The 22,465-nt window shown below is 49.1% G+C and overlaps 1 protein-coding gene across 2 annotated transcripts; it reads left to right on the top strand.

The window, feature by feature from the left end:
• Nucleotides 1-1,448: 1,448 nt before the first annotated feature.
• RAC1 (Rac family small GTPase 1) lies at nucleotides 1,449-22,239 on the top strand. 2 transcript variants are annotated; one of them, XM_070567423.1, is made up of 7 exons: nucleotides 1,483-1,731; nucleotides 9,305-9,376; nucleotides 11,857-11,974; nucleotides 17,852-17,908; nucleotides 19,389-19,451; nucleotides 20,222-20,381; nucleotides 20,671-22,239. In XM_070567423.1, the coding sequence occupies exons 1-7, from the start codon at nucleotides 1,697-1,699 to the stop codon at nucleotides 20,799-20,801; spliced, it is 636 nt and encodes a 211-aa protein (XP_070423524.1). In that variant the 5' UTR covers nucleotides 1,483-1,696; the 3' UTR covers nucleotides 20,802-22,239. The 2 variants fall into 2 exon arrangements, with proteins under 2 accessions (XP_070423525.1, XP_070423524.1); XM_070567424.1 differs by lacking the exon at nucleotides 17,852-17,908 and having other exon boundaries at nucleotides 1,449-1,731.
• Nucleotides 22,240-22,465: the final 226 nt, after the last annotated feature.

The following is a 22,465-nucleotide window of genomic DNA, read 5'->3' as shown; positions in this document are numbered from 1 at the left end:
TCTCTCTGTGGAAAACTCTTTTCTTCTTACTTACTCCATCAAGACACACCAAAAATCCTACCCAGACCCATCTTTCCACTCTCATCTCTTTCATGAAAGCCTTTTTTTTTTTTTCTTAATCTTGAATATAGTTTTTTTTGCCTCCTGGTAAGCACCATATTTGTAGCCCTCTTAGCACACTGAGCACAGTGGGCTGGTATCCTGGCAACTGCATCCCTATCTGGTTCACTTCCTATCGGTCCATTACCAGCATTCGCGTTCAACGCGTTTGTTCAGTTGAATTAAATTATCGACCCGAGGCCTCCTCCCTTTTATTTGCTCCTGGTCTAAAAACATGAATGTAAGTACACTTGGGAGTTTAGGTTTGTCACAGTCCCTGGAAATTTCCATCAGCACTGTTGCCCTAGCATCCTTGAACCTTTAAGTTTTCTTCCTGGGAGATGGTTACGAACAGACCAAAAGGGAAGCTGTCCTTTGCCCTGGGAACACGTTTATTTTGAAACTACTGCAAGACAAACATGCTTAAAAAAAAAAAAAAAAAAACTTGTGTAGAAAAGGTGTGATTTCAGAAAACTGTTAGAATACTGAGCAACGGAGTGCGTTACGGGACGAGCAGACCTACAAGATGAAAAGAGCAGAAATCCACTCCCTCCCCTGGAGGGTCCACTCTCAAGCAGTCGATGGGAACGAATGCAGTAAAAAATCTAAAAGCTTTAAAAAAAACAAAATCCCAGTCACTCCATTTTGGGAAACGTCGTCCAAAGAAATGAGGCTGTAAAGCTTCTTGCGCAGCATCCCAGCATCGTTTCTCAAATGGGGACATTGAGAGGCACTGGTTAAATTGAGGCGCATGCGCATCACGGAACGAAGAGTAAGCAGCCTTTAAAAGTGTCCTAAACGATTCAGCACGATTTCTTAATTTTGTTTAAACATTTTTGCTCTGCACATAAAGAAATAACTGAGAGGAAATACACCAAAATATCGAACATTGTCTCCAGAACTTGGTGCAAAGGAAAAGGACACAGTAAACGCTCAATGCGTCCAAAACAATTAATTTTGGCTGCACGAACATCTGTTATCCCGGAATAATGGTGTGGTGGATGGTCTTCTTTATAGTTATAGGTTTCGAATTTTCTAGAAGGACCTCGTCAACACAGAAAATACAGATATCACATAAAGAGGACAGATGGACGTCCTTCGCACGGCCTCGGCGTGCAGTTGGGGGGCGCGCGGGGAGCGGGGCTCTGCACCCTAAGGCTCCCGGCGACGCCGAGGCCGAGGCCAAAGCCGGGCCGGGCAGCTTCCGCGCGCGCACAAAGATGGCGGCCGCCCCGCCCCGCCGCCCTCCGAGGCGCGCCCGCGGCCGGAGCCGAGCGCTGCCGAGCGCTGCCGAGCGCTGCCGAGCGCTGCCGAGCGGCCCCGAAGCCGAGAGGAGCCCCGGGAGGCGCGCGGGCGGGCGGGCGCGGCCCCGCCCCGGAGCCTGGGAGCGGCGGCGCCGGCGCGGGGGAGGGGCGGCCGGATGTGAGTGGAGCGGCCATTTCCTGTTTCTCTGCAGTTTTCCCCAGCTTTGGGTGGTGGCCGCCGCTGGCCTTCGGCTTCCAGTCGGCGGAGGGCGAGGCGGCGTGCTCCGCGGCCCCGGCCCCCCGCGCCCCGCCGCCCGCAGCTCCTCGCCTCCGCGGCCCCGCGAGCGGCCGAGATGCAGGCCATCAAGTGTGTGGTGGTGGGAGACGGGTGAGTGCGCGCCGAGCCGCGCGGGGGGCGCGCGGGGGGCCCGGCTCTGCGCGCGGGGGTCCGGGGGGCGCGGACGGGCTCCGGGGGTCTTTCCGGGGGCAGTCCCCCCGGACCGGGCAGGAGGGAAAGTGAACTCCGCCCTCGCCCCGCGCCGCCGCCCGCCTCGGCCTGTGGAGGAGCGGGGCTGGGAGCGCCGCCTCGTTCCCCAAAAGGACCCTCCCTGGGCTTTTCTGTGACCCCCCTGGAGCCCCCCGGAGAGCTTCGGGGGGCGGCGCCGCGCGGGTGGGCGACGTTTGCCGACTCCTGGCGCGGGCCGGTGCCGCGGCCCCCCATTGATGGACCAGCGGGTGGGGGATGTCTTCCGCGGGTGGTACTTCGCCACTTGTAGGATTTCTTCTTCTTCTTCTTTTTTTTTTAAATGATCCTTTTTGCTGTTTCCCTGGAGAAACTTTTCAGATTGTCACTGCGAGGAGCAGGGTGGGATCGAGACTGTTTTTGTCTCTGAACGTGATGTGGTCATTGAAAAAGGGGGGGGAACAAAAGAGAGAGAGAGATGGGCCTTGGCTTCGTGCGTTCGGGATGGGATGTCGCGGAACAGGCTCCCGGAGCCGAGCTGCCCTGTGACTCAAGGCGTTTCTTTGCATGACTGTCTGCGCTGGGTCGGTCCAGGCCCTCGAGGAAGACAAGACTTGTCTTATGCAGTTTTTTTCTCCCTTGGAAACAAGCATCCCAGTGTAATCCGAGCAGAGTTGGGTGTCTCAGCGTTGCTCGAGCGGTGGAGCGTGAACAAGGAAGCTCCAGGAATTACTACCAGTTTCATCCAACTCGGAATGCAACTGGTGCATATTTTTTTGTTGTTGTTGTTGGAGTCTTGGAAAGTCGAAGGGAGGGTTCTGGCATCGCTGCTGCTTTTTGGTGGATAGTCCCCAAACTTGTCGTTCGGACTGAAGTTGCCTTTGTGCCTCGCAGTGGATTTGTGAATTCTCGGTCCCTGGAAGTTAGACGTTTGAAATGGTTTCTCTAACTAATTCAGATGCGGGAAGGACACTTGGACAACTGATTTTTTTTTAAAGATGCTGGTCTGTCGGGTTTGTCAGACTCCCAGATGTGGAGGATGGTTAACCCTTCGTGGTTGCATGTAATAACTAAAAATTGTTAAGGTTCACCCACTTAGGAAATATGTATGGTACTTTTTTGTTGTTAACCTTTAAAAGAAAGCTTTACTTTCACGTGGGGCAAAAATATCTAATTAGTTGGTTTAATAGTGAAATCGGTAAATTCGTTCAAATGAAGCTTTGATCGTTTTGTGTGATAAATTAGCCAAACATGTCACTGTGTGTTAGGAACATTTTAAATTGTCTGAATTTTCCTTAAAAATGCTGGATCAGTAATGCTTAGATGATGAAATAATACTCACTAGTTTTTTTAAAAATCAGATTGCTGCTAGTTCAGTATCTAACCATAGAATGTCGTGTTCTTACTTGAAGATTGCTGAAACATAAGCTGCAGCAGATAGATTTAGTTTATTTAAAAGTGCTTCCAGCCTGTGGGCCTCGACTGTGTGTTTTGGCTTGTGGAGTCGAATACTTGTTGAATGTCTACTGTGACATTTGGATCCTTCCTTTAAATCCCCGCCTCACCATTTATGGGGAAACCCTGAGCGTGTCCCTCATCCCCCAAGAGAGGTGCCTCTAGGGGACGTCGTGAGGATTCAACAAGATGTTGGATGTTAAGTGCCTCACAGGTGCCTGGGCCCCGCGGAGCAAGTGCCAGCTGCCAGTATTATTATTTATTATTGTTATTGCTGTTTCTGTTACTGTGAGGCACTCCTAGGCTCCGTGAGGGGAGTGTTAGGCCTAAAACACAGTTCCTGGCCTTTTCAGTCAGTTTTTTGATAGTGTATTTGACATTGATGTTGACTAGGGCTGAGCCCTGTTAGAAGTGAAATGTACCTTTACAAAAAAATGTGAGCTGTGTTACTTTGAATGAGGGGTGATACACTGAAAAATCTAGACACATAATTTTCCATACCAAAAATGTTCTTCTGCTTTCACCCAGATAAGATATCTTCCTGCTGATATAGTTGGAATGTTCTTTATTCAAAAAATCGTTAAAGCTGTAAGTGTGGGTCTAAATTTTGCGGGGTGCAGAAGTCACTTCATGTTGTGAAATTTCAGGCAATTAAGGGCAAGTTCAAGCAGTGAACGCAAACCGAGGTTCCACAAATTGCAAGCTTCCTTATTTTAAAAATATTCTTGGGAATTATGGTTAAAAGCTATGTCATAATCTTCTTATAACTAGGATCAGTTAGCCTGTATTCTTCTAATGCATTATTTCCTATATAGCACATCGTTTCACTGTGAGTGTAAAATATGAGATAAAAATTGATGCTTTTTTATTCTGTTGATTCTAATTCTGTTAGTCCTTCCCGAACACACGCACCGTCACTTTTCTTTGGGGGACCTCTGCCCCAGATTGTCTCTCAGCTTTACTTAGGTCAGACAGCAAGTCACAGTAAATATTTATAAACAACCATCTTTAGTGGTTCTGGCTTGGATTGACTAGAAGGCGTGACTTGAAGCCCCCCTCATTTCGCTCCAGGCTGGGCTAGTGGTCTCTCCAGCCCAGGGTCTGATGTAGCCAGTGCTGTCCAGGAATTTTGTAGTTGAGCCTGATAAATGCCTTCCGTGATGTCCTCTTTACAGGAATGTGCACCACTCGCTCCCCGCTTCTGGGGAACAGTCAGTGACGGTATGATCTGTGGATGTGTAAGCACTTCATGAATTGTCTGTATATTTTGGTCTGGAGGCCCGGGGCTGCCTCTTTTTGACCTCTTGTAAAGGCGTTGGAATTCCGCACTGGCTTCCAAATTTAGGGTTAGTGTTCGACTCTGATCTTGATTGGTAAAATTATACGTAATCCTCTTTTTTTTTTTTTCCCCAAATGATAATCCCAGTAAAAGTTGGGGGTTGAGTTCAGTGGAGGAGTATCAGGAATCCACTTCTAGAAACCTTAAAGCCGCCTTTTATGCCGTTCTGTCTTTTGCGTTAATCATCTCCCGTGTTACTGCTCCCTCCTTTTCCACCTCTGCATCACCAGGTAGCTCTATCTGATAATTTTAGTCTTCCTAGAAAGGAGATGTTTTATCAGGAATCCTGCTACTGAGCCAGTGACCACAGGCATCAGGAGGAATATTTTCCCCCAGCACCTTTATGAAAAATGTCAGACATACAGAAAAGCTGAAGGACTTGTGCACTGAGCCCCCATATACCCACCACTTAGATTCTGTAATCAGCATTTTGCTCTGTTTGCTTTATCACCTATCTTCCCATTACTGGGGAATATTTTAAGAGGATTTCTTTTTTTTTTTTTTTGGTGAGGGAGATTAGCACTGAGCTAACATCTGTGCCAGTCTTCCTGAGAGGATTTAATAGAGGAGTTGATTTTGAAGGAGAATGGGGGTGATATGCAGTCAGATATAAATTCCTGTTTCTGAATTCTCTATTTTCAGCTGACCCAAATATTAGCTACCCCAGGGTTAGGCTTGGTGGTTCTAGAAGAGCCATCTAGCGTGTCGGCTGCTTCAGATTTGAGCTCTGTGGAGCATCCCCATGGAGCATCTTCAGCTTTGAGTGTTCTAGAAACTACCCAGAATCTGAATTTTTTGAAGCCTCCGGTGGTGATAATGGCTGGCTTTCTGTAAGTTGGTTGTGATGTCCCCTGCTAGTGACAGAACATCAGAATTTCAGATTGGGTTTTGTGTTTTTGTAGCACTACTCTATTAGTTTATACATTTTCTGAACTTATTCTCTGCATAGTTATGCGTTTACTGAAGGCCTGCTGGTAGTCACAGAATCCCCAAACCCCATTTCTCAGTGTAAATTGAGGACTTTTCACGCAGCGCCTTGCATTTATGCCGTAAGTATGAATATATATTTGATACTTACAATGCATATTCTGCTACATTTTTTAATTTGCCCTTAAGATTTAGGATATTTCAGACATCAATACAGCCCTCTTATTTTGGTTTACAGTAGTCATTGGAGAAATCTAGTTTTTCTGTCCTATGAGGTCATTTATCTCTTTTTAAAAAGGCAATGGAGAAAGTTCTTTTTGAGCTTCCTGGATCCCTTTGTTAACAGGAGAAAATTGCCAGTGTTTCCAGATAGATCGATCATATGTGCTTTTAAGTTCTGGTTTATAGATTTCAGGAAATAACGCTGAAGTTTACCAAAAAATTTCTAAGTGAAAAGTGTCCTTAAAGTTCTCCTAATGGAAAATGAAGACCATAGTAGGAACCTAGATTATTGGCTTTAGTCTTGGTTATTTCCACCCGGTAGAGCGGGAGAAGCACAGATGGGTTAAAAACAGGGCTCACGTGGATGTTCTTCCACCAGACTCACGTTCCTTTACCAGAGTTACGGGTCTTACAAACATTAAAAAAGAGGTTAAACTGAGCAGTTAATATATAAAGTTGGAAATTCCAAATCAGATAGGAACTTCCAGAAGTTCTGCCCAGCATCAGTTAGGGCTGTGACCAAGTACGGCTTCCACTCTTCCTGTGGGGGAAAGCTGTGATGCTGCCCGGAGCCGATGTTGATTTGCCTCTGGTGTGTGTTTGTGGAGTGTCTTTAAAAGAAGTGAGTAAATACACTGATGGGAGATACACAACCGTTTTCTTTTTATCTGTTTAAAAAAATAAGTAAATATTTGAATCAGAGGTTGGACATGTGCTTATTTAAGAAGTCAATTTTATTTATTTACTTTTTTAAGATTTTTATTTTTCCTTTTTCTCCCCAAAGCCCCCCCGGTATAGTTGTGTATTTTTAGTTGCGGGTCCTTCTGATTGTGGCATGAGGGACGCGGCCTCAGTGTGGCTTGATGAGCGGTACCATGTCCGCGCCCAGGATCCGAACCTGCGACACCCTGGGCCGCTGCAGCGGAGCGCACAAACTTAACCACTCGGCCACGGGGCCGGCCCCAGAAGTCAATTTTAAAATTTAATTTCTTATTGAACACAGACTTATAGCACATAATGATTGGTAATAAAATTGCCATCAGCATCAGGTTCTGCCAGTACCTTGAATTCCTTTACAGTTAAACCTTTCAGAAGATGATGCCTCAGCTGAAGATGAAGTTTCAGAAAAGGAGATTTCAGAGCATTTGAAGCACGCTTGGTCGTGTTTCTATAGTGGCTTTGTTCCGCATACATGTGGAAGAGACTTAGGACGCGATCTTAAGGAAAGTGTGACATTTTAACACAACAGTTAAAACCTTTATAGCTGCTTATTCTTGACATTATGAGGCCATAGCTGTTCACATTTTCACGCAACAGCATTTGTCATTTTCAGAAGAGGTTCTCTGATCGTGGCCTTAGACTCCACTCTCTTCCTCAGCCACCACGTCCAGTCCAGGGCGGAGTCCTGCTTGTTCAGCCTCACGTCCAGGCAGCTCTGGAATGGCCCCTTCTCTTCACCCCAAGCCCCTCCTTGGTCCAGACCAGCCCGCTGGTTCCTGGAAGGCAGCAGCGGCTGCTCCCTTGATTTCCTGCCTCCGGTCCCAGCTTCCTCCGCCCTCTTTCCACTGCATCAGACTGCTCCTCAAAAGGCAACTGAAAACCTCTGTGACTTCCCGACTAGGATCAAGTCCCATGTCCTTAATGGGAAGAGAGGACCCCTCTTCGGGTTTTCTTCTGCTTCTTCCCCCTTATTTGTTCTTAGGTTATATGGGGCTTCTTGTCATCTGGGCCTCCCCATATGCTGTTGCTTTTGCCGAGAATGTTCCTCCCTATCGTGTCCCCACTCCTAAGTCTCAGCGTACATCGCAGCCTCCTGTAACCGCCCCCGAGACTAGGTTAGATCCCTTTGCTGTACATTTCCAGGGTATCTAGTACCACTAGCACGCCTGTCGTTTTGTGTAATGACTACTTTCTTCACTTTTTAGTTCAGTAGCTGCATAAATCCCATGAGGTCTGGTTCATCGCAATCTCTTCAGCACCTAGTACACTTTCTGGCATGGCACACAATTTGTTGGTATAGACCGAATTTGAGTTGATGCTCACAGTAGTTTTGTGATGGAATTGCTAGTTTTGCATCCATTTTACAGTTGAGAAAACTGAGGCGTAAGGAAGTTCAAACTTACCCAAAAGTCCAGCCAGTACGTGATCGAGTTGGCCAGAGGTCTCAAATCCAGCATCATGACTCCAGGTCTTAGGCTCCTGCTCCTACAGGTTTATTTTTACATTCTAGGCTTTTAGCAAAATGTACGGCCAGTGAGTCATTCCTGTTTAGAAAGCCTTGAGGAGTTGGAAGCTTCTTCCTGGTGATGTAATGTTTGACCCTGTGAGGTCTTTGGCGTGGGGAGTTCCAACTTTTGTTAAGCCTTTAATAATGTTGAGAAGGAAACAAGTATTGGCAAGACTGGCTGGGCCTGTAATCTGCCTGTGGTGAGATTTTTGTCTTAAGCTCAGAGTGCAGGGAAATTAGAAAAGCACTTAACCTCTTTATGGTGAATTCTGATTCGTAGTCGTTGAGATTGGATGGCAGAATCTTAGGACTCAGAACCCCAGGGTGTCATCATGACGGGGAGATGGGCTCATTAAGGAGAGCATCTGGTGATCCCTTGGGAGGCCGGGGACTCTGGGCTCTCGGAAGTCCTTGAAGTCACCCATGAATGTTGTAAAATCTGGAGACCGTTTTCTGGCTAATGGTGCAGTGATCGTCTTAATTTTTAGGTGAGATTCTCTCGGAATCCATTTCAGTGGCTGGGAGACTTCCAGCCACCACTCCGACCTCTGCCAGCCGGCCCGCTGTGCCCCCTGCCTGCTGTGCAGGAGGCCCTCCCGTCCCCGGAGGACGTGCTTCCACACGGTTCCCTTTTACTTCCTCCTCTGCAGCTGTTTGGGAAGTTGACTGCAGCAGCCCTGAGCCGTTAATTAATACGTCTGGAATATGTCACGTTAGCCGCTCTGAGAACTTGGGGGAGTCTGTGAGGATGGGGCTGGGGAGGTGCAGATGAATTAAGTGAGAGCAGTTCGAGTGGGGGTTAGTGACTAAGCGCTCCATGAAGAGAACGGGGTGCCACTGATTGCCGGAGGCAAGGGGGGCGGGTGGAGCTGCCGCTCAGAGGTGGCAAAATAGATCACTTAGCAACAAGGTGGAAGTCGCAGAGGAAGCCTGTGTTTGCATCTTAATACATCAGAATAACGTGGGGATAGACTAGAAGGCTCTTGGGTGAAAGATTTCTACAGATGTTGGGAGAAGAGACTTTGCGTTTGAAAACTGGTCCTCTTGAGCCTTGTGCTTACTTAACAACTGTTTCGTGACCATTAGTGCTCATATCACATACCTCCTGACTGCCTTTCTCAGAAATTCTGGTTTGTTGACTTTAAGTTCAGGATAAAAATAGACGTGTAGTGTTAAATAAAAGGTTATGGGAACTGATTGTTTCCTGTAATGCTGAGGACTTGGTGTATACTCCTTGATTTTTCTATAAATTATTAACAGAACAGTGAAAGTGAGGATTACATTCATGTTGACTAAGCACCTTACCCCGTTTTTCTCTCTCTCTTCAGAGCTGTAGGTAAGACGTGCCTGCTGATCAGTTACACGACCAATGCGTTTCCCGGAGAGTACATCCCCACCGTGTGAGTAGCTCGAGTCCACCCGGGCGTGGACTTCCGTGATGTTTTTCGGATTCCTTTGACCTTCGTTTTGCTTTATAAAGCCATTCTTAATCCTCATATGAACTGATATGATTAATTTTCCTCTCAAACATTCATCAGAGTCTAATTATAAGGTATTTAGGCTTTTAAAAAATACTTAATCTAATGTAAAGTTTCCGCATAGTGATGAAGCGTGCCGCTTCCCTCATTGATTTTTTAGACATTCAGGAAACAAAAGAAAGTTAGCTGACAGTGAGGTATAGACTTCAGTGTCCAAGTTTCAGATCCGTTTGGCTCTCTGGGCTCTGTGTGTGGAAGATCAAGGAACGGGAACGTGAAATACTCCATTATGTTCTAATTGGCCTTTTCTGGCAAGTAGTCCGATGGTTACATGTCACTCTTGAGGTATGGGCTTTGGAACTGAAACCAGGGCGTGTGGGGCGAGGAGGGGTGTGGGGGGACGGAAGGGGGTGTGGGAGGATGGACTGGCTGCCGGGCTGCTTATCCCCTGTGGGCAGCAGAATTGGGTGGAGACAGAAATGAGCTTTTCTAGTGGTGGGGTTGCTGGGAGCCCCTGGAGCCGAGCCTCGTAATGTGCCGCCCTGCGCCCGAGGGGAGCTCTGTCCCCACAGCCGCCCCCCTGGCCCCCCCTCCTCAAGCACAGCACACACACTTAGGCGCTCTCTGGAGTGTCCTGCGCACATTTTAATATAGTGGAATTATACTGTCCACGTTGTCCCGAATTTGTGGTGGGGTCTTTCCTTATCCAGACTTGCAGACAGAGCTAAATCATTAACAGTTGTTAATGACAGAAATGCTACAGCTGATTTAGCCCCTGGTTGTTTAGGTCTTTGGGGGGCGGGCATTACAAATAGTTCTGTGTGAAACATCATCGCACGTGTCTTTGTGCACATGTGATGGTTTATTGGAAGTGGAATTGTGCCCCATCCAAAGGGAAGGGGGACTTTAACTTTGGAGAGCTACCAGCCAGTTGCTGTCGAAACAGCTGTCACTGTGTCCAGCTGTGACCGAAATGGCCCCTTAGTGCGTGCTGTGGTTAACACGAGTGAAAAAAGTTACCTCCGCATTTGCATTCTGATCACCACTGAGGTTAAAATCTGAATGTTTACTGTCCTTTTGTGGTCTTCCGTAAATTACCTGTTGAAATCCTTTGCCTACCTTTCTAGTGCAATTTTTTCTTACCGGTGGAACTTTTGTATATAAGAAACATTAATCCTTCTGTCTCTCATTTGTCTTTGAACTTCATTATGGTGTCCTCTGCCGTGGAGAAGAGTAACATTTTTATCTAAATGTGCCACTCCTCCCTTCCCCTGCTGTGTCTTACTTAGGAAGACCATTCCTACTTCAGCGATGCCAAAATACTCTTTAGTATTTTTTCTAGGATTTTTGTGGCTGAAGTTTTTATCTTTAATTCACTTAGAATTTACTTTTCGGTATTATATGAGGCAGGCACCTGATTCTTTTTCCCAGATGGACAAAAAAGTCACAATACCATCAATTGAATAATCTGTCCTTTTCTTACAGAAGCAGAATTCCACACAAACCTTTTCTTTATGAAAGCTGGTTTGGTCTTTAAATTCTGTGAACCACATTGGAACCTTGCTGTGACCTTGACTTTGCTGTTGCCGTGTAGTCAGACCCTAAGTTGTAGTCTTAAGAGTATGTAAAAATGAATTCGGGAGTTTTATTTGAAAGGCTGCTGTGTATTGGGTTCTGTTTGGTACTCGCCCTGGTTTGAATTGCAAGGCCCGATTTTCTTTTTAATGAAACTACTCTAGGCTACTTGTAGTAATTTTTAATGTCAACCTTATTTCCCCCCGTGAGCCTGTAGGCTTTTCTGGGGTGCTGCTGCTTATAGTTAACTAATTATGTCTGGCAGCTTCTAATTAATTGAAATACATGTGTAATGTGGTACACTCACTCTGAAAACGTCACATGGTCGCGTCTCACGTGGTTGGTTTGTGTTTCCGCTGCACTTGGGTTACAGGCATGAGTGACCAAGACTCAACTAATTCGCCCTCCACTCAGGTGGGTGTTCTGGAAACAGTGCAGAGCGCAGCTCTTGTGAGGCGCTGCTTTGTTAAAAATGAGTCAGATGTGTACCTGAAAAACTCAACAAGTGGGGTTTGATAAAGGGACTCATTTTATACTTTATTTCCTCCTGGGCAGAAAAGTGTTAATGTTCTGATTTTTTTATTGCTGCCAGTAATTCGTGTCAGTTACATTGAGCAGCTGGCCCTGTGTTTCTCAGGCGGGTTTCCCTTCCCTCCATCCCGGTTCCTCTCTGCCCGCAGGCCGGGGTCTTTGCTGGCCTGCAGCCTCTGGCCGCTCCTAACTTTCTCAGCACACGTCCTCTGGGCCCCCGGCTAGGACAGCCACTCAGGTCCTGATCTGTGCCTTACGCTCCACTAAAGACTAACCATTTCTACTCCATTCCACAGCTTTGACAACTATTCTGCCAATGTTATGGTAGATGGAAAACCGGTGAATCTGGGCTTGTGGGATACAGCTGGACAAGAAGATTACGACAGATTGCGTCCCCTCTCCTACCCGCAAACAGTAAGGATCGTGACTGACGTTTGATGTCCTTCTGAATATACAGTTCCCCAGTGTTTCATTAATTGCATGTCACCAGTGGATTTGCTTATATTGCCATCTTTTGGGTATATTGAGTAATAGCAAATAAAGTTGTTGGTGCGGTAGTGACTGTCCCCCTAGATGCACACCGGGCTTAGTGGGTTGGTTTTTACTTTTGAGCATTACCAGTTGTTGGCAGTTACTGCCGACGACGCTCTGCGCCACACGTCCTTTCGTTGAGGTTTAGGACAGCCGGACGAAGCCGGTATCGCGAGGTTCTCTAAAGCAGCTTCAGTGGCTGTTAGTCTCAAGGTTAGTTTGCTGTGGGCAGTTTTGTACCATACAATCAAGCTAAGCAGTTAAGATGAGGTTTCTTTAAATCAAGTTAGTAACTAATCTTATGGGTTTCATACTATTTTTCTGTAAAGTACCTGTTCATCCTCGGTGGCATTAGTACCGAAATCTTGTCGGTGTTGACTGAGGTTTCAGTTTTGTAAAAATGTGTCCAGTGTGTCCAGTCAGAAACTTGTAGCTTGGTTTATTCCTGTATCACACACTAAATGCCCTCCTTGCCACAGCACCACCTGGTGAGACATGGTCAGGAGCCACCTTCTTTAGGAAGCGGTCGTTTTCCTTGTGTTATTTGCTTATCTTGTTACGTTTTTCATTTTAAAAGTCTATTTTAAAACAGCTTTGGAGACTTAGGTGGCTGAAGGCGCGGTTGGGCAGACACGGGGGTTGCCATGGCGCCGCCCCTCTCCTGGCGGTGTGAGCTCACGCAGCTTTCCCCTCCCTCTGCACCGCGTTCTGGGAGGTTAGACGAGTTACTGTACGTACAGCACAGAAACCGGCCCAGGCCTGGCGCTGCCTGCAGGGTAGCTGCTCCTGCGACTCCGCCTCGTCCTTCTGTGGATGAGGGGATAGACCTGGGGAGCTCCCGAGCTGTGAGTGGAGGCAGCGCGAGCTGCAGCAGGCCGGGGGCCAGCCCGGGGAGGCAGGCTCGGTCCTTTGTCTCGGGTTAGTGTGGGTGAAAGTAACTAATTAGTTCCAGGCTACCCAGTTCTCGTTTCTGTTTTTTCTTTAAATGAACTTCCTGTTTAGCAGTGATAGTTTTAAACTTTTGAGCACAGCCTTTCCCAGGCAGCTGTCATTGTCTTCTGTTTGTTTCCTGCTGGAGGAATTGCCGGATACCGCTTCTTAGAGCTGTAGATTTTTGCCGATTGTCCTTGGGGGTTCTCAGTTAGTCTCTAGCTAAAAATTAACTGTGATTAAGTATTAAAAATCAGCGGTAATCACCAAATGGTTCGAATTCTTCACTGTTCTTCACTGTTTAGGAGACTGTTCCGTACCCACTGGGCACTTAGTAATTCCAAATGTTAAATGGATTTGCCAGCATATTGGCTGGTAAAGTAGGAGTCCCCAACCCCCTGGATCTATCTAGAAGGGCGGGGTGTCACTGCTGAGAAATGAGAACCACCTCCTGTGACTCAGGGGGTCCAGAGCAGGGCGCGGCCTTTTTCTCTAAGGGAGTCACTCACTGCCTCTAAGGGAGTCATAAGTCAAAGGTGATGTGGCAAGAGTCCCACTTTGTGTGCCAGCGAGCTCATAGATAAGTAACAGATTGCATCAAGCCGTAGTGTGTGAGGCTGGAAATCCAGCCTTTTATGTCCCTCCCGTGTAAGGCCGTAGACTGTTTTCCTGTCAAATGCTTGAACCGCAAAAAGGGAGGAAAACATGACCCTTCGCCTCCAGTAGCTCCAGGACTGTGAAACACACCGTGTGCCAGCGTAGAGGGTTGCGTGGGTGCTCGAGAGCAGAGGGGCGAGAGCACCCAGCCAGCAGTTAACGGTGTGCCTGCCTGGACGCCTTTGGAGATGAGGAAGTTAGCGTGGCTCCTGAGGGGCGGGCCCCGAATCCTGAGATCCTGGAGCCTAAAGATCTCCTTCCGTGAGCCGTGCTGTCCTGCCGAGAGGAGCAGGCCTTGAAGTGACAGGCTGGCGCCTTGGTTTCTCGTTGACAAAGGGGAAACCTCTAAGTTGGTAGCAAATGGAAGGTGGTCTCCAGGTGTTGGCTCTTTGCTCTGCAGGCCTGTTTGTGTGGCTCATCCCTGACTGCGCAGGCCTGCTCCTGAGGGGCCAGCTGGACGACTGCCTAGCCAAGGCTCACCCCTTTTTAGGTCTTTGTGACCTAAAAAGACATGTTATGTTTCCTCTGGTCATTTAATGCTGCCACCCGTCTCTGTTGGTTAGCTCTGTGTCACTAAGTTAAATCTGTTTAAACTATTAGTTTCTACTTCATTCTCCCCAAGAGGAGGAGCAGGCAGTCATCGTTTTCAGTATAAATTGCCCTTCAAGTTTTAATTTTTCTAAATTAAGTAATCCTTGGAGCTTTTCTATTCTTCAGTAAGTTATCTTTATATTCCGTTTTTTTTTTTTTTTTTTGCTTTTTCTCCCCAAATCCCCCCAGTACATCAGTACATAGTCGTATATTTTAGTTGTGGGTCCTTCTAGTTGTGGCATATGGGATGCCGCCTCAACATGGCCTTGATGAGCGGTGCCATGTCCATACGCAGGATCCAAACTGGCGAAACCCTGGGCTGCCGAAGCAGTGCACACGAACTTAACCACTCGGCCACGGGGCAGCCCCTTATTCCCTTTTAAAAGTACTTTGTCAGGGGGCTGGCCTGTGGCCAAGTGGTTAAGTTCGCAATCTCAGCTTTGGCAGCCTGGGGTTCGCCAATTCGGATGCTGGGTGTGGACCTGCGCACGGCTCATCAGGCCGTGCTGAGGCGGCGTCCCACGAAGAACCCGAGTAACCTACAACTAGGATGCACAGCTACGTACTGGGGCTCTGGGAAGGGTGGAAAAAGGAAGATTGGCAACAGATCTGAGCTCAGGGCCAGTCTTCCTCACCAAAAAAAATCCTTTGTAAGTCCTGCCTATTCCTCTTCAGTTGTGTTTGGATTCAAGGCGTGTTCAGCATAGTGCTCAAGCCCAGCGTCATGTTGTGTCCAGTCACCTGCGTGTGCCTGCATGTTCCGGGATTTAGTGGTGTGATGGGAGCATATGTGACTTGCGAAAGTCATAACAAGGCCTGAGTCCTGCGCATTCTGAGAGCCCCGTGCTGCCCAACCTGTTCGAGGAGAACCCGGGCCTCTGTGTGCTCGGGTCAGCCGGGACCTCAACGTGTCGTGCCAGTGTGTTCATTTTCTCTGTGTGCTCTGACGGGAGAAGGTTTTTAAGAACTGAGCTAGACCCCTGCGATGTTAGGTAGAAAGGAAAACCACCGTGGTTGGCTTGGCTATTTTGATTTTCAAAAGGCTTTGAGTTTTGTTAGCTTGGCTGTCACAGCATCCGTGTCCTCCAGCCAAAAATCGCAGGAACACACCTGTGGTTAAACAGAATTGGGTCTGTTACTTGTTACTCTGCCACCAGGGGGCACACCTTGGGGGGCTGTGGGAGGGATTGGGCTCATGTGGGTGAGTGGGCGGGGCTGGGGAGCGGGGCTCTGCTGTGGGTTGGCTGCTGGCAGGAAGCAGGGGAGTTCCGTGGGTGTTAGGATAACTCTCAGCTGGAGGTGGGGCTGAAGCGAGGCTAATGCTGTGATGGGTGCGGGCGCAGAAGTGGTCCCACGCTCTCCTTGGCTGGGGGAGGGGGTGTTTAGTGATTGGGCGGTTTGCACGGTGACTTGTCTTTGTTTATACTTAAACAAGATTGCGAAGTGGTCTTCTCTTTAGTCCTTTGCTTGTGGTCTCATTTCAGCAGGGGCACACAGTGACCTTGTCTGATGTCGGTGTCCTGGGGCTTGTTACATTCCGCAGGAACATGCCATGGCCGAGCCGTGAGCGCCAGGCAGCTCCCAGGTGGCAGGGCACTTTTCTCTTTTTCTGAAGCTGGTTTTCGTGGCAGCTCCACGTTGATGATGCATGTGCAGCTGCTTTTCTGTGCTGTGTTTATGTATCCTGGGCCTTTTCTGAGTGCACAGAATGCCTGTATTAAAAAAATATTCAAGCCCGAACGTAAAACCAGGTGGAAAGCATTTGGAAGAGAATAAAACAAAAGAGAGAGAAAGGCCAGTGCTTTTGGAGCAGCGAGGTTGCAGCTGTCCAGAAGTCAGGCCCCGTCTGCTTCAGCTGAGAGCAGAGTCGTCTCTCTGGATTGTCCCGCTGACAGATGGGGGCGGGGGCAGCAGTAAGAGCTGCTGCTCTGGCTGGACTTTTGACCAGGAGGGAGGCCTGGTTTGTGAGACAGGAGTCATAAAGTCACTGAAGGCACAATGCGAGTCTGGCGAAGTCCGAGATGAATGCCACGTTCCTGAGATCGGCAGGACAAGTCCAGCAGAAAGATGGGCCTGTCACCCATGCCAGCTCAGGCGGAATAAGGAGGCTCCGGAGCACAGGGGGACCCTGTGAGGCAGGACGAGGACGGCTACGCCCCAGGTGGCCGGTGTGAGGCCCTCTGAGGGTTCCGAGGACAGACACATATTAGAGACCCCAGCCAAGGTGGAGCCACTCTGGGCGGGGCATCAGGTGGGCAGGCAAAGGTCGGAACGAACGGATGCCAGAAGAGCAGCGTCAGAAGCACTAGGATGTTTCCTTAAAGCCATATTTAGACTTGGGGAAGAAAAAGGAAGGAGGAAGGAACAGGCAGATGGTGTAATGTTAACGTGGGATGGAAAGCATGTGTCTTCATCGAAAAAGATGTTCCTATGGGGCCAGCCTGGTGGTGCAGTGGTTAAGATCCTGCGCTCTGCTTCGGCGGCCCGGGGATTGTGCATTTGGATCCCAGGTGCAGACCTACAGACCACTTAGCAAGCCATGCTGTGCCAGGTGTCCCACATACGAAGTAGAGGAGGATGGGCACAGATGTTAGCTCAGGGCTGATCTTCCTCAGCAGGAAAAAAGAAAGGGTAGAACAGATGTGGTTAGAGGATATTTTGAAGTTGCATTTTTGTGGCTGATGCCCATGAGTCTCTGTATCACAGTAAAGATTTGGCATCATGTCAAGGCCTTGGGAGGACAGATCTTCAAAAATAGCTCACAGAATTGTAAGTTAGAGAAGCTTGAGTGAGAAGAAATTAACATGCTTCTCTTGTCCATCTCTTAAAAGAATTCCAGGGTTCTGTGCTGCTGGGAGAGCACGTCTTTCAGTGTTTATTGGAGCAGGGCGATTAATTGAAAGCGTGTGATAAACACTGGAAACAATCACTCTGGGCCGCCCCGTCCAGATCTGCTGGGGGCGGGAGTCGAAGGTCTCGGTGCAGCAGCACTGTTCCTTTCCGTGATGTGGGTCCCTGACTTCACACCACGCTCCCGAGCCTGACGGGGAGAGCCCGGTGGTCCGGCACAGGGGAGCTGTGCTCACAGCCCTCAGACCTGGCGGCAGTCCTGGAGGGCCTGGGTCACACACGGCTGCTCTGCGCTGTGTGCCGGGCCTCCGCCGGGCTCGTGTCGGAGATGTCGGGGAGGCGCGCTTGGCGCCGAGGGATGCCGGCCAGCGGGCCTTGGCCGAGGGAAGGACCCTTCCTGTCTGAGCCTAAGCTGGCGCTGCACGGGCCTGCACACCTGCTGCTGGAGGAGGACCCTGTGCCTGCGCTGCCATGGGCAGGAGCGCCTGTCGCCTTCCCACTGATTCCTGACCTCTGTCCTCCCCGTCCTCGACCTTCGCAGGGCGCTCCCTTGGCCGGGCGGATGGAGTGTTCCGGTGGCATTTGGCGTCTTGGGCTTGTTAGATCCTCGTCTGTGTTTAGATCCCTCGGGAGGGGTGAGACGGAATTCTGATGAAGAATAGTAACGAGTTATACTGATTTTACTCTCGTCAGTTTTTACTAAACTCAAACGAAGTTCTCGTGCATTACTAGGTTGGAGAAACGTATGGTAAGGATATAACCTCCAGGGGCAAAGACAAGCCGATGGCCGTATGTAAACCTTTCACTCGCCTTCAGTTTCAAGCTTCCTCTCTCCTCTCGTTTCCCCTAGTTTTCCCAGGATTTCCTGTTGAGCCTCTCGCCCCTTGAGTGCTTGATATTCGATTCACTCAAGGTCGGGGTTCCGCTCGATGAAATCTGCTTTCACTAGAACCTGACAGTTACCTCCCAGCTTGACTGTCCCCCTCCCGAGAGAGGAGGCCTTGCCCGCAAGGGCGCCTCCAGGCTGGTTGGGGCGGCGACGCCGGGCTCCACCTTGCAGCTCCCCGCGGACTGTGCGCTTGAGCGGAGCGGGACTGAGGCGGCTGCGGGCCGGGGGCCTGTCCGGGCGCGGCTGTGCGTGCTGGTGCGCTAACCCCACCCTGCTCTGAACAGTAATCAGCTCTGTGCCGAGCGGCCGTGGTGGCGGTTCTTGGGCAAGCTTGTGCATGCGCTGGCGTTTTTCAAATGTCATTTATAAAAAGCTGTCGTGTGGGATGTTTCCTTCCCTTTCAGGTACAAGAGTATCAGCTGGATGATTGAAAGTGTTAGTTTGGGAATTGTGTGCATTTCACAAAGTAGCATAATTGCCTTGGAATTTTCCAGGAAAATGTTTTCTAAACCTAGCATTTTAGAAACTCTTCGGCATTTTTTAATACAAGTAAATATTTAAATTTGACTTTTTACACAGTACAGAACATGAGGAAAAACCCAAATATTTTACATGTAGCCAGAAATTGGTTCAGGTTCTTGTTCTGCACTTGCTTTTCCTTTAAATGTCTACTTCAGCCACCACTGCTCCAGGCGCAGGTTCCCCAGAGGCCCTGCGTGGATTTGAGAGGCTCTGACAGCTGAGGAGACGCCACCGAACACCCCAGAGCATCCTCCGTCACAGAGGAGCGTGCTCATGGAGCACTGCTGGAGACCTCCCCGCCCCCCGGGTGCCAGCCACTCTGATGGCAGTTCAAGATGCACGTTGTACTCAGCGTGCACATGGGGAGCGTGATGAGAAGCATGCTGTTTGTAGATAATCTTTTTAAAATTGACTCTGCTTTTGAGAAACTGAGACCAAATTTTACAGACATTCTGGAGTAGGACCTTGCCCCTTGATCTTGCGCCCGTGTGTAATGGGTCGTACGTTCCCAGTGGGGTCGGCAGTGATGGCAAAGAGGCCTCCGCGGCCTCAAGGAGCTGCTGGCGTGTTTGGCCCTGCTCCCTGTTCTCAGGAGGAGCCGGGTGTCTGCGCTGGCTCTGGTTTGGGAGCCGTCCGCCGCAGCTGAAGGGGGTCCAGGGGGGGCCGTCAGCACAAGCTCCTGCACAGCAGGTGCGCTGCGTGCGACGGTTCATTCCCAACAGCATGAGTTTGTTTTCTTTTCCATTTCTTTTCTTTTTTTATTGAAGCATAAATTCCCAGCAGCATTTAGAAAGCAAAGTGCATTCGCCATTATAAGACCCATTTTTCTAAACACCTCCCTCTGTTTCCTTTTTATAGGACGTCTTCTTAATTTGCTTTTCTCTTGTGAGTCCTGCATCATTTGAAAATGTCCGTGCAAAGGTAAGTGGAGACTTTTTAGAAAAATATTTTGTTACGTAATGTCACGCTCAGGAAGAAACGTTAAAAATAAAATAGCATTTACTGATAGAAATGTTCAGTTATTTCGACTGGCTTCAGGAAGTCTGCTCCCGAGGCAGGTAATGAGTTTAAGTAGATGCTTCAGCGTGTGGGCTTCTCTGGTTCCGGGTCTGCTCCGGCAGTGCTGTGCGCTCTGGGTTCAAGTCACGCGCTCCGGGGCTGCTCAGGAAAATGACCACCACGCCTTTCTGCTCCTGCGTCTTTCACAGCTCTTAGTGAAAATGCCGCGTGCAAGACGCCCTTCAGGTCCAGTGCTGAGGGTGTGCTCAGCGGGGTCGTGGCCTCAGGGTGAGACCTCGGTCCCGATGGTTCACGCATTCTCATCCCTGAATATATGAAGGGTTTTCTAACCTAAGAACTTGAGTCGTTTTACCGAAAACAAAGTGGTTTTTATCGGGGGCCTTTCCTTCCTCTTCCCGTCTCACTCTCACTGACACACCGAGCCTGTTCTGGAGGGTCGTTGGTCCTGGGAGTCCTGCCTTGCTAATAAGCGCACAGCCCCAGGTGGTCTGCCTGGGTTCAGGTAGTCCGTGGTTCTGGGCGGTGTGAGCCAGGCTGGAGCGCAGGCGCCGTTTCCTGCAGGAGTGACTCAGGCGGGGCGGTGACAGCTTGGCACGCGTGTGGTTATCGTTTAGGTGAAGGGAGTTCATAAAGGAACGTGTCCATAACTTGATTCCTTTCTTCCCATCTAGTGGTATCCTGAAGTGCGACACCATTGTCCCAACACTCCCATCATCCTGGTGGGGACTAAACTTGATCTTAGGGATGACAAGGACACGATCGAGAAACTGAAGGAGAAGAAGCTGACTCCCATCACCTACCCGCAGGGCCTAGCCATGGCCAAGGAGATCGGTAGGAAATCCTGCGTGTTTCACGTCTGCTTGGCACGCGTTTTCATTTGTGTGGCAGAGACTGGCCTCCGGTCTGGGGAAGTGGAGTGTGCTCCTCCAGCTCGGGGTCTGGCTCACTTTCGGGGACGAGCGCAGCAGGGCCTTCGGTGGTCGAGTCCGGGAGGCAGAGACGGGCCGCTCCACTGTGCCGGGCGTGGCAGGGGGCGGGCGGGGGCGCTGCGTCGCCTGTGCTGGCAGGATGGGCCCGTGGGAGCGCTGCGCGTGGCACTCAGAGGGGCGTCTCTCGGCAGGTGCTGTCAAATACCTGGAGTGCTCGGCGCTCACACAGCGAGGCCTCAAGACAGTGTTCGATGAAGCTATTCGAGCGGTCCTCTGCCCGCCTCCCGTCAAGAAGAGGAAGAGGAAATGCCTGCTGCTGTGAACGTCCGCGCCCTCGCCCGCCCGCCCGCCCCTCGGAACCTTTGTACGCTTTGCTCAGAAACGGTGGAGCCTTCGCACTCAATGCCAAGTTTTTGTTACAGATTAGTTTTTCCATAAAACCATTTTGAACCAATCAGTAATTTCTAGGTTTTGTTTGTTTAAAGTGTAAGAGTTCAAACTTTCACGTTCTATTAAAATTTAGCCCTAAAATGACCAGCTTTCTTAAAGCCTTATTTTTCGAAAGCCCCTGTTCTTGCTTGAGAGTTGCCAAAATACCTTGTGAACTAAGTCGCGTTGTGCTGAGAACACTAAGCACTAAACCGCGTGAGGCCTTCGCCTTTCCGGAGCCCGCGGCTCGGGGTTAGCGCAGACCCCTGACGAGTTCCTGCGTTCCTGACCCAACCTTGTACTGTAGCTCATGACGGGATGAGGGTGACAACTCAGCTCTTTGGATCAAGCTTTTTGATTTCGTAGTGAGATTTTTTAAAAAAAAATTAGTGTTAGCTTTGCTGAGATTCTGAACAGAACTCTGCGTCACGTGTCTGTCCCACGAAGCGTTCTGCTCCAGCCCCGGGTGCCCTGGGGTGGAGTGTGCGGGACATTGGATGTGATCAAAGGATGAAGACAGTATTTTGACAAAATGATGACGTGGAGGTTAATTTACACTACATTGTACACGTAATAATTAAACCGAATGAAAGTGTCACGGGTAAAAATTTTAAAAGGTTAATTTCTGCCAAATGCAGCAGACGATGAAGGTCGGTCGGTATGATCCGTAACTGTCCTCTGAAGCGTTCCTCGTTCCTAAGCCTGCCACCCCGCCCGAAATCGGGCCTTTAATTCCACTTTGAACTGGTCATTCCCATAGTCGCTAACTTAGTGCGTGCTTTTCTTATAGCACCCTTCTTCATGAGCAATATGCCTCCTTGTATTATAAAATCTTTCTGATAACGCATTAGAAACTTCTTTTGTAGATTAGTAAAAAGTGCATTCCTGTTTTCATTTTACTTTATTCAAAGCTAATAAGTGCTTTCCTTAGTTTTCTAGTAACTAGGTGTAAAAATCATGTGTTGCAGCTTTCCGGTTTTTAAGATATTTTAGATATTCTTAAACTATGAACCTTCTTAACATCGCTGTCTTGCCAGATCCCCCCCACTGCTGGCCCTCTTCGCCTCGTCCCGTGGACACTTGCTTCCCGGTGTTGCCCTGCCTAACGATGTTCCTTTGGGTCTGTGAGGTTCTGTAAACCCCATGCTCGTGCTAATGAATTCTGTACAACTTACCCACTGGCAAGAATACGAGGTCGGACCTTTCAACCACTAGAACAAAATTTTTTAAATTGACCGTTGCAGAATTGTGGAGTGTTTTTACATTGATCTTTTGCTAATGCAATTAGCAGTATGTTTTGCATGTAAGACTTAATAAATCCTGGAATCATACGACTGGTGATACTGAATTCTTGAGAGCCTGGTGAGCAGCTTCCTGGGGTGTGTGTTCACTTGCCTCCCTTGAAAACCCTGGGTTGTTGGAGAGTCGTTTCCAGTGCGTGTTGTCACGCGGGGGGGACGGGTAGTGGCCCCTCCGGGGAGAGAATGTGGATCAAGCAGCTAACGATGGGGGAGGGAGTGATGTTTGGTTTTGGACCTGTTGAGTGCTGGTGAGAAC

Source organism: Equus przewalskii, chromosome 12 (assembly GCF_037783145.1).
Source record: "Equus przewalskii isolate Varuska chromosome 12, EquPr2, whole genome shotgun sequence".
Lineage (NCBI taxonomy): Eukaryota > Metazoa > Chordata > Mammalia > Perissodactyla > Equidae > Equus > Equus przewalskii.
The sequence above is the reverse complement of the archived record's forward strand: the minus strand, read 5'-3'. Positions and strand labels throughout refer to the sequence as shown.

Excerpts from the sequence above, each read along its gene's own strand:
- RAC1 (XM_070567423.1), top strand. The coding sequence starts at position 1,697 with ATGCAGGCCATCAAGTGTGTGGTGGTGGGAGACGG. Across the intron at positions 19,452-20,221 it reads TTGAAAATGTCCGTGCAAAG|TGGTATCCTGAAGTGCGACA; the intron begins GTAAGTGGAGAC and ends CTTCCCATCTAG. Across the intron at positions 20,382-20,670 it reads AGCCATGGCCAAGGAGATCG|GTGCTGTCAAATACCTGGAG; the intron begins GTAGGAAATCCT and ends GTCTCTCGGCAG.